Source organism: Sesamum indicum, linkage group LG9 (genome assembly GCF_000512975.1).
Source record: "Sesamum indicum cultivar Zhongzhi No. 13 linkage group LG9, S_indicum_v1.0, whole genome shotgun sequence".
Classification (NCBI taxonomy): Eukaryota; Viridiplantae; Streptophyta; class Magnoliopsida; order Lamiales; family Pedaliaceae; genus Sesamum; species Sesamum indicum.
Window position 1 is genome coordinate 5471172 of NC_026153.1, and position 12603 is coordinate 5483774.

The 12603-nt window shown below is 30.8% G+C and overlaps 1 protein-coding gene across 1 annotated transcript; it reads right to left on the bottom strand.

The window, feature by feature from the left end:
* On the bottom strand, positions 3528-5872 carry LOC105170715 (aquaporin PIP2-7). Its single transcript, XM_011091602.2, is given in 5 exon segments — positions 3528-3894; positions 4072-4212; positions 4687-4982; positions 5504-5697; positions 5699-5872. Coding segments are annotated over 5 exon segments (834 nt in total). The 5' UTR covers positions 5788-5872; the 3' UTR covers positions 3528-3780.

Sequence of the window (12603 nt, forward strand, 5' to 3'; positions counted from 1 at the left end):
TCCAAAATATTGAATATGTGTATATATATATATTAAAAGTACCCTAAATAGTATATGATATTAGAATATACGACATTGATATAACTTCTTTAAAAGCATCTAATGCATCCTAAAGTGCCAAGAAGTTTGATAAATACAAATAATGCTCCACGAATACTAATTAATGTGGGTATCACATAGTAGAGTGCTCTTTCCAAATGTTTGAATATGCATAGGTTCCTCCTAACCATAGACTTACAAGGCAAGGTCTTGGTTATAGCGCTTCGATACTTAAGTTAGAAGGATCGTAAAAGAAAAATGCTTAATATTGTAAGAAATAGTAGGATAATAAAAATTATACTGGGTATTGAAGGCTAATATTTATAAGTTTTTCTAGCTGTACGATTTCACATGGGCTGGAGGCATTGAATCAGTATAGCTCGTCACCTTCTTGATTGATCTAAACTAATCAAAAGTCATAATTAACATTTATGATAATCTAATAATAAAATTATGGGGAAAAAGAAAAAGTAGGAAAATAATGTGAGAAAATACATGAATACAAAGTCATAATTATGTTGATGTTCTTGCTTTCTCATATTTTATGATAAAATAAAAAAAGTAATTTTCCCGTAGCTTAAAGGATCAGCAAAGGGTGCAATAATAATAAGAAAGGGGTGGGTTGCAGGCAAGCACCATTTCCCAAAGCAAACTCTCCTCTCTGTCTTTGTCTCTGTCTCTCACCCCTTCTCCACATTATTACAAAGTTGCAAGAAGCGCATGCTGTCCCAGAAATCACTCCCAATTCTTTTACTGTGTGTTTTGTGTGTGTTTTATATTTAAACAGCTGCAGAAGACACACACACACACACACACACAGAGAGAGAGAGAGGTCATTATAATTGATTTCACAAGTTTTGCAGAATGCATCAATATTTTTGGTAGGAGCGGAGAGCTATCTCTTCCGGGATCACATGAAGCAGAGCTTGTGTGCCTCTTCACATGCACTACAAGATACTATTAATGACAAAATAACAAGCGATTTTAATTGATATATCGTCACTAAAATTACATATTAAGTTCCTATAATTTTAATATAGGATAAATTACTCCTCTCTTTTAAATAATGATTAAAATTATATAATATTAAATTTAAATACATAATTAAATATTTGTAGAATAATAATAATAATATTTATATATTTTCAAGCAATTAATGATTCTTCTTTGTCTTTGCAATTTTGTAGGAATTTTTAGGCATGTTTTGTTTTTTCTTTTGTCTTTAGTTTAATAGAAAGAGCATAATAGACATTAATTAGTCTAACTAGTTATGCAGACATAATCAGATGATGAGGTAGTAATTAAAGATTAATTTATATCCAACCATAATGTGACCCAATCTCATCATTATAAATGCTTCATATATCTGAATTAATAAGGACATTCAAGTTACTAAACACGACCCTACAGTAATTGCCTATATTTAGGTTGGATAGGCTCAAAGATAATGTAACTGGACTTAACTCATATTCAAATTAACAAATGTAGGAATGACAATAGGACGAATTCGATTGGACTTGAGGTCCTCTTAGACCCGTCCCTCAATCCATCTCGACCCGACTTCTATTTTAGTTGGACTTGGAACCCACCCTTCAAATCTAACCTACACATGCCCTCACTCGGGACTCAATAAATTTAATCTGTAAAATCTAATTAAATTATTCCGAGGTACAGTACAATTTTTTGTCAATATAAGTAATATTCAGGATTGCAGCATCTATTGAAAAAGAGAATTGGCAGATGCCAAGAACGAAACCAATAAATTAAACAAGAGTACAAGTCAGTTAATTCTTTTGTCATAATAATTTGGTTGGTATATGTATGTAATATAATAAGCATGTTGATAATGTTAGAAAACATATTATAATACGTTTTCTTAAAGGAATAACTTAAAGAGCATATCAAGTGACAACCTTACATAAATAATTATTACAGGGACAAGATAAGGTAGATTAGTAGTGGCTCATCACCCTTTAAAAATGACTGGGGACGGTGGAGATCCTTCTGATTAAGTGTTTTGACTTGTTGGAAAGTCTCACTACCACCCTTTCACGTTTAAATTAATTTTGATGTGACAGGAAAATACGTATAAAAGTGAAAGCATTTACGCCCCCACTCACCTAACATATTCCATCTGGTTAATTTAATTTACCTGAGTACCATTGATTTAAATGACATCTAACTGAGCTTCAAATCACCTTTTCAAGAATCGCCAACTATTTAAAGAGAAAAATAGCTCAGAATATGACATATTCTTTGACAAAACAGTCGATTACGCCTATTTTAATTAGCAAAATTTAAGCATCATGATTATGAAGTTATGAGTTGAAATTCCAATTTTATAATAATAGTTATTAGTGCAATTGATAATTATATGGGTTAATTACACATAAACCCTATCTAAAAATGACAAATTATACTTTTTTCAAAATAAAGTTGCACTTACATCCCTCTAAAAATTCTCTATGTATGCCTGATCTCCTTCATTAGGGTTTGGATTGCAAATGTTGGCATTACAAAATAAAATATATAAATTTTTATTTTATCCCTTATTTTACATTCCCATGTATATTTTCGTATTTTTATGGAGGGATAAATGTAATATTTATAAATGGAGTAAGATTAACATTATTACATTTCCGTTATATATAAGTACAAAATTATTATATAAAAATATTAAATAATAGGGTAAAATTTTATGTAATTATTTTTGCTAATGTGAGTATTTTTTTCTTTCTAAATCCTAACAAACAAGAATTACGTACGTGTAAATAGTGAATTCTCGGAGGAATATAAGTATAATTTTTTAACTTTTTTTGAGGAAAACGTAATTTTGTAGTTTTATATTCTCAAATCCAAACTGATTATAAGACAAATTTTGCTGTACTCATTATAAGATCAAATTGATTTTTTTTTAATCAATCACGTGACAGTACAAAGTAAATTAGTTTGAGTTTAGTTAAATTTTATTCAAGTAAGAATTTTCTTCAATAATAACGTAAAAAGACTTGGAATATATACTAAAGGGTATAGCTTACAATATTTTTTTTAAAATTTGATATAATTATAAATACTTCGTCATTGTATAAGAAATTATAAACACCTCTATAATTTTAACATTCCTCTAACAGCAAATCTATTCCATTAGTCTACATTTGGTTTCCATCTAATTTTTTGTAGTGAATTGATCAAAATATCCTTTTGAATTATAAATTATAATTTTATATATATATTTTAAAAAAAATTAAGTATTTTTATGACTAATATTCCCTATAGAATTTTTTTTTTATATTTAAAATTTTTTAGCAAAAGTAAAGTAGCTAGTAGTATCTATCTCACCGTCAAAGATTATATAATTATTTTTCATTTGAGAAGGGTATTTATAATATTTAAAATAATAAGGAATATTCATAATTATAATAAATTTTGAAAAGAAAGCTGTAATTTACAATATACTAAATTAGGAAGTTGAAAATAAGACAACATTATACCATAAAACACAAATCCTTAAATCATGAGAAGATCGATGAATACATACAAGCACTTGCTGCAACAAAACAAAGAAAAGCAACTTCGATACATGGAAATTAAACAAGCACAGAAAAAAAAAAAAAAAAAAAAAAAAGGATCGATTCCACGGGAATATATCTACAGTTTGATGGTGATCATGCAATGGCCCTCTTCGCCATCAATTTTCAGGCAAACGCATCCATAAAATCATCTCATCCGTTGATTGCTCAATTAGGCGTTGCTCCTGAAAGATCCAAGAGCCTTGATGGCTGCAGCCCTTAGAATGTATTGGTGGTAGAATGCAGCAATGGCAGCTCCAATGAATGGTCCCACCCAGAAAATCCACTACAATTTGATAAATCCAAACTTTGGGTTAATTTAATTTAATCTATATATAGATATATGTGTGTGTCCATCATTATTAATTTTCAATAAAGAACTTTTTTTTTATTCTAGTATTTTTATAGATTATTATGCAAAAATTAATAGCTATATCGACCGATATGTTTGTAATATACGTACGTGGTCATCCCAAGCCTTATCGTCGTTGTAGATGACGGCGGCACCAAAGCTCCTAGCAGGGTTGATGCCGGTGCCGGTGATGGGGATGGTGGCTAGGTGGACCATGAACACCGCGAAGCCGATCGGAAGGGGAGCCAACACCTTCATGTATTAGCATCACCACATAATTATTGATTAAATACTAGGAGTTGAAATATGTTGAATGCGTGTGCATGCTATAAATTTTTATTATATTTATTAGTAAATAAAAGAAAAGAAAAATAAAATGAATATAAATAAAAGATTATTGATAAAAGTCAATTGATTCGAAAGGGATTTTAAGGGAGAAATTTAATAATTATTCAGTTTGTAGGATAACATAAAATAATGAAATACATAACCATCCTAACATGCAAATAACATATGACAAAACACTTTAGCTTACCTACTCTTAGTTTAATAATATTAAAAAATCTTCCACAATCACACTAAAAAAAGGTCAATGATACCTAAACCTCACACTTAATTTTTCATGCTTCTCTAATTCTTGTTAATTTTATTAATGATGAAAGTTATGTATAAAATTTCGAAATAATTCATAATAGATTTGTAAGGGAGGAAGGATTAGGTGCTTACGGGGACATGGGAGTCTCTGGCGTTTCTCTTGGGATCAGTGGCTGAGAAAACAGTGTAGACCAAAACAAAGGTGCCGATGATCTCAGCGCCCAAACCCACGCCCTTGTTGTAGCCGGCGGCGAGCTCGTTGGCTCCGCCGCCGTACCTGTTGTAGTACGACTTCTGGAATGCTTTCACCAAACCCACACCGCAGATTGCACCCAAGCACTGTGCTACCATGTACACCAATGCTCTTATCAGTGACACTTTTCTTGCCAAGAATAGCCCAAATGTCACCGCCGGGTTAATGTGCCCTCCTGCAACAATTAATTAACAATATTTATTAATAATATATATATCTCCCTCAAATATATTAGCTAGTGATATATAAAATATTAAATATATAGTGATATTACATAATTGCTAATCTTCCGTATTCGATGAGGATTTTTTGGTGTTTATTACGAAAATATTTTTTTCAGTAATTTTTATGTTGATAATTATGTATACAAGTTCTTAATAACAGTAATTAGTGGTAAAAAAAATTTGGCATAAAATTATCAGTATAAATAATTAGTGATGAATGTATAGTGAAAATATATTTACAATAATTCACTACTATATGTATGCGTTACTGATTGTCTGCATGTAGTAATAATGTTATGTATAATTTTTTTATGTAATGATTATGTTGTAATAAGATAAAAATTATTACTAATAAATATATATTTTTAGAATTATTATCTAATATTTTGTGGTTAATTTTAGAGTGGAAACTAATAAAGCAGGCAAAAAAGGGTGAGAATTAAGCCTTTTACATGCATGTGAACTCACTCACCAGAGATACCGGCGGTGCAGTAAACAAGGATGAAAATCATGCCGCCGAAGGCCCAAGCAATACCGAGAATGCCGACTCCGCCGCACTCATCGCCGCCGTGGGCGGTGTCGCTCTGGCTCTTGTATCCGATAACCGTTAACACGGTGATATACAAGAAAAGAAGTGTGGCGATGAACTCCGCAATCGCCGCTCTCGCCGTCGCCCAGCGGCGCGGGCGGAGGGTCGTGGTAGTCCTTGGCGGAGTACTCGGCCGCCGGTTCCGCACTCTCAACGTCCTTTCCCATGGATATGTATGCTCGCTCTGTGTGTGTGAGTGTGTCTGTGAGCTGGGAGATTGTGTGTAGTGTGTGTGATGGCGGAGAGAGTGGAGGGCGTGTTTGGTATTTATGGGGGGCGGAAGAGTGCATGGGTTAATTAAGAAAATTAATCATAAAGTTTAAATTAATTTCATTGGCCGCCCCTAACAAAACAAAAATAAAATTAATTATTAATTAATGTGAGATTAGAGAAATGATTAACCAAAATTTGTAGCCGACCATTACAGATTAGTGGCGAATTTCTTCGCTTGCATGGCCCCGCACCTTCGTCACCAACGCCGCTCTATTGCTGTCCCCTCACATACATAATTAATTATTAGACTTAATAATAAATAAATTAGTAAATATTAATTAATTATAATTGTACGACTATTATTTATTTTTGTTTTTGCTAGTGAAGTCTGGTTATTAGTCATATCTAATAACTATCACAAATATTAATTAATTGTAGTTAAAATTTAAATTTTTGAATTTGTTTAATCATAATAAATAGTGTTAATTTGTCATAATGATTTTAAATTATAATCATTTATAATATAAAAAAGAATTATTTTTTTTCTTGGGTAGTGCAGGGATATTTGGCTGAATAAATTTTAGATATATTTCTAAGACCTTTAATTTTAGAAGTGCTTTTTTAGTTTACAGGATACCTTATCATATTTTAAAGAATGATTTATTGATTTTGGAGGTGAAAAATGTTTAATATTAATATTAATTTAGATCTTGTAATTAAATAATAACAAAAACAAAAGGAACTCAACTAATACTCCTTAGAAAAAAAAATTGAAATATTTTTAATTGTATTAGGAAATTAAAGAATCCACTAATTACTAATTCTAGATTATTAAATTAGGTTCTAAAAATAAATTTATTTCATCTTTTTTTTAAATAATTTTCTCAATAATTTATAGGCCCACAAGATATAAAACATTAAATTGTAGAAAGAAATTAACAAATTCTTTTTTGCCCACATTACCATGCATGAATTAATCCACCCATTATCTCAATTAATAAAAAGTACCATATGAGCACTTTCATCACTTCACTAATTAAAAAGATAATTATCATCAATAATTTGCTTTCCCGGGGAATTATATATTAATTGAAATACTAAATGCAATAAAGCCTCGTGTGAAATTAAAATACTAATGGGTAAAAAAAAAAACCCTTCTGAATTAAAATATATATATATATATATGATGTGCTTTCGTAAATATTTGTTAAAAAAAAAATAAAATAAAACAATGCAATCCCCTAATGCAGGAGGCTATAAACTTCTTTAAACGTTTTTTAGGTCATGTTTCCTTTTTTTTTTTTTATCACGAAATTTTTTATTTATTAATATTTTATATGGGATTAAAAGGCAATGAATCAATTAATTGAATTATATGCTTGAAATAATATTTTATTTTTTAATTCTTATTTTTTTTTATAATTTTATCACGGGCGTTTTCGTTCCACATTGAAAATGAAATTCTAATGTATGGGATGAGAGTGAAAGATTAAATTCCTCCCAATAAGTGTAACTTCAAGATTTTAAATATGTTTATTGACAAGAATCCGTCTCAAAATCCATTTCTGGGACCAATGAGTAATAATAACCCATAATCGGACAATTGATGAGTTAAGTCTCCACATGACTTTATTGTTATTAAGTGGTGTCATTTGTTGTTAATATTATCTTTGAGACAATTCACTAATCATTATTATGATAATATACTTAATTAATCACGCATACAAACAGAGTTGTTACTAATTAGTTAGTTTAATTATTTTTAATATATGGGTAGTGTGTGTTGTCATGTTGTAGTGTAGTGTAGTGGACAGCTTAATTCTTCGCCAGATGAATTTATCTGTATTACACCTATAAAGTTGTTCAATTATTTGTAATTAAACTTGTGGTGCTGCTTTTGTGTACATTTTTCTATGGTATGGAACAGCTTTCAAGTTATGAGAGTTGAAGGTATTAATTTGAATAATATTAATTAATTAAGGTTGAATAATTTGCATAATTACTTGTGCATTAGTGGTTCAAAATCCCTTTTGTTTAAACAATGAGGAAAATTTACATTGATAGCTATGTTTTGTCAATAATATTATTTTAGTATCTGAATAAATTAAAATAATTTAATTAGTACTATACGAGTTTTATCGTTAATGTTATTTTGGTAACTAATTAATATTTTTTTATGTTTCTTATTTTCTTGTTATGTAGCGATCGTTTTTACCTTCAGATATCAAGATAAAAAAATAATAAATATACTAAAAAAATCTTGCATAAATTTTATTTAATTGGCTCTACTTTTGTTATTTTGAGTATTATTTTCATATTTGGTTATCAAGATTATAATATTTTATTATATTTTTATTTCTCAACATTTATAAGAAACTCATTATTTAATAATATCCAACTCCGCCCAAGAAATAAATTTAAAATAATAATAATTTTATTCTAATGTAATTAAATATATATAGGACATATAAATATTTATTTATGGTTAAAATTATTTTTTTTGCATTTAATCGAGATATTAACATTCGACTGCAAGAACTGAATAGATTCAAGAATTTTAAATTTTTTATGATAAATTTTCAAAAAAATTAAAAATTAATTGAGTTTATCTGAGGTTGCAAACTGAATTTTTTTAAAAGAAAAATGTAAACAACATAATATTTTGGGACGAATAAGAAAGAGGTGGGCTTACGTAGGCCCACCGACCAGGTAGGCGGAGCCGACCACCCAATGGTGAAAGCCCATCTGTCATGACTCATCATTCCTATCCACTCACACCCCACCACGTTTCCACACATCATTTGGTTTTGCTTTCTCCTCCACATATTATTATTTTATTACCACTTTCCATCATACCCTTTATTTTCCAACAGTAGGATTTTGGGGTTACATCACGTCAACCCCTTTTTCCCGTTCACGTCGTTTTCCGAGATTGAACTCCTATCTATGGCTATTACTGCACCACGTGTCCCATCCCAGACAAAATTAAATATTTTAATATTAGTGTTATTAGAGATACAAATTAGAATTTTATTATTTGATTTCTTAATCTTGACCACATTTTATTTTTAAATAAATTAAAATCGACATCTCTTAATATTATCTCTAGTTGTATAGATACTCGTGCATTTTTTTATAAAATTACTAATAATTTTTACAATGGGGTTCAATGTAATTTATCCTCGATTAGGAGTTGCATTTTTAATTATAATTATAGTATCACGCATTATTTTTGTAATTTTATAAAAAAAATAAAATATTTTTGTAATTAAATATAATCTCAATAGGTGCCGATCTAGAGTGCAGTTATGGGCTCTCACCTCGTGAAAACTTAAATACATTAGTCCTTTTTTTTATTTAACCAAAAAATATACTTCCATAGTATTTATGGATAAATTATTTTGATGTACTAACCGTACATCATTCATACATGAGAAATTTTTGTTTGCTACACGCACAAATGTATATATAAGTAGGGGTTGGTTCAGTTACTGATCAAATTAAATTAAAATTAAAAAATTTGTAGGTATCAAAATTGAATAGAAATACTCAATTTGACATTCGATTTTGATATGTAAAAAATTTTTGGAAACACTACAAATGATCGATTAATTACCAAAATTGAAGCGATTAATTTGAAATTGGAAAACCAGCGTAGAGGTGCATGCAGTAATTAACGTTGTGTGTATCTTATAAGCTCTAAGATTAAAATGCACTGAAACTTGTTTAATTTTACTTTTGTGGTCGTTAAACTGAACCGGCAAATCTAAGCATTTTTCTTAGGGTAAATTACAACAATAGTACTTCCTTTGTAAAATTAATAAGTGTACCTCTAGCTCTTCTGTAAAACTACATCTAAAATTGTCTGTAGTTGTAATTTACATCGACACCATATTAAAATTAGCAAAAAATTACATTGACAAGGTTGTGCTTGTAATAATTTTACAAATAACAAAAATACTTGTATAGTAAATCTAATTTTAGAAAGTATTGAGATAATTTAATCAATCAATTAGTTTTAGTCTACACATTTTGTGACTTGTATTTCAATCCGGGGACTCAATTGTCTCTTAGTACTAATTTTGACTGTATAGCTTTAATTATTGTATTTTATTTTTCTTGGAAAAGTGCATTATATAATCCCCTTTAATGACACAAACCAATTAATACTCTCCATTTGAAGAATTACTTTACGAGGGGTCATATATATGTAAACTCTTGCTACGTTGTAATGCATTTTCCCTTCCTTTGTGTCATATATTTTCTCAACTCATTCAGGTTTGATTGAATTGAACTAATTACATGATATTATACTTGCAGTGTGAGTGACTCCATTTTTTAACTAGGTATAACATATAGAAGCGGATTTTTGTGTTATCTGAAATTTGAGTTCTGGTAATATTGCACAATTTTGAGTCATTGTTTAAGTAATCCACTTTAGTGGACTAATATATTTTGTGAATGATTAAGGGAGTATGTGTAAGCGCTTAAAATAATGTACCAACTTCTCATAAAAAATAAACTGAAAAATATTTTTGATTTATAGTTCATGCTTCTGAACTGCTTTGATTAAATTTGTTCAAGTCAAAAGCTATATATAAATAGCTCCATCGATCCCAACTTTTACATAAATTTGTAAATATCCAACTGTTTACTCTATTGCAACTTTTTTTTTCAATTCCTCTAATTTTCGTTTAAACATTTTTAATAATTTATTTCTATCACAAAAATAGAAACTATTGCAAATATTTTTTGATGCTATTGCCAACAGAGATTAAAAAAAGACAACAGTGGTGATCACAGTATGTAATTAGGATAATGCATGTTTCAGTATTGGTGTATTAATGTAATCCATAATGTATGATATGATTATTGCATCAACTCTATTTTATTGAAAAAAGTTATATAGAGATTATTACATTACTTGTGATATATACAACATTAGTATTAAGTTTCAGCAACTTGGGCCGCATAAAATGCTGGCAACAAATCATCAAGAAAAATCTCATCTCGATCACCAAACAGCTGCATTAGTAGTGCGTAGCTAGTACTGATTACTAGATGAAACCTGGAAAATTCGTGGGTTGTTGCTGTCGTCGTCTAACCACTAATTTGTGGGAGAAGCCGACCTGAAAACGAGAAAGGATGTGGAGGAACCAATACTTGAGGTTGAAAATAAGGATGAAGTAGTTGTCGTCCCAATCATGGTCTTCCGGTGATCTCTCTTCTCTGATGGTCTCAAGCGTGGGACAATGAGAGGGTTTAGCTGGGAACAGCACAGGCAACGGCGCCACCTCCACGCACTGCTCCGCTCCTCGCACCATCCTCTTCCTCGTTTGCATCAGATGGATCAAGAAATATGGAATAATATTGTGTTTGGAGTTGAGACGATATTGTATGTAGATGAATGAGGGTTTAAATAGGGAAAGGAGGAGGGAAAATATCTGGGACAGAGGAGAATTATTGATGGATATAATGAGAAATGGTGGGAAGAAGCACCACGTGTGTGTGTGGATTTGGACAAGATGGGGTTGGGGGTGTGATGATGTGTTAGGGAATCAGAGGAGTATTCGGGATACTATGTATTGGAATGATGAGTGGTATATTCTTCTTCCCATAGTTTTGGGGCAACCACAGTCTGCTAATTAATCTTGTTGCTGTCACTCTCATTAACATTAATTCTAGAATTATATAACCCCTCACTTCTTTACTATCTTCTTCACCATTACCAACCCAAATAATATTCAAAAAAAAAAAAAAATTGAGATTGAGTGTCAAATTGGCATAGCAAGGGTACAGTTTGATAAAATGGATTTGTTGGAGTTCTTACCCCAAAGTAATATTGGCTGTGTTTCATTCTAAATGGTATTACACTAATCACGTGATACATTATTTTATTTAGATGATGATGCACTAATTACAGGCAACTATAATTCACTTACTATCTGGGATTCCTCGAAGCCGATCGATCTAGGTTAAGAATATTAATTTTCATAGTTGAACCGGCAGAGGGGCAATAAGAAGGGAGGTGGTTGGAATTTGCAACGTTGATGCCTTCTTGAGAAAGTTGCAAGTGAGAGCTAAGAGATGTGCACTTACAGATAGAATTGACAGAAAGGGGGCGACAAGGATAAGTCTTCGGAAGAACTTGGAACAAGCAAAGCTCCAAGCAAAAGCTGTAATAACGGCAAATCATCCGCATTGGAACAATATTCGGCCCACTAGTGCATCAGATCACAAGTAGAAACCAAGAACCTGGTTGGAACAAAGGCGAGGCAACTCACCACGCATTCCGTTCAGTAACGTAGTGGTTACTTTTTGGAGCATAGACGGAGTCTGCTGATATAACTAATTCTTGTGATACCATTAAACCATATCCAAGCACCACGAGACGGTGGTTTACATAGATAAAACACAGCCGCACTGTCATGTCAAGCAATAGAGCACATGCACGGATCAACCATCGAATTAAGATGAATAACACGACAGAACCACCTTTAGCCCCGTTTGTTTTGATGTATTAGCTTCAATAAGAAATATAATATAACTTAATATAGTATTTATTTAGAGGTACGGGACCGAGTATTAGACTATGTGCCTTGTACTAATCGTTGTTCCACTTAAATACTCATTCCACTTTAGAGATGGGATGAGTTATCTTAATGACCACAACCAAACAAGCAAGCATGTGATTTCTCAATTTTGCCCGCAATATTTCTGTTTCTAATAAATCTCAAAGAGTTCAATAGTAATCTCTCTACTCAACCCAT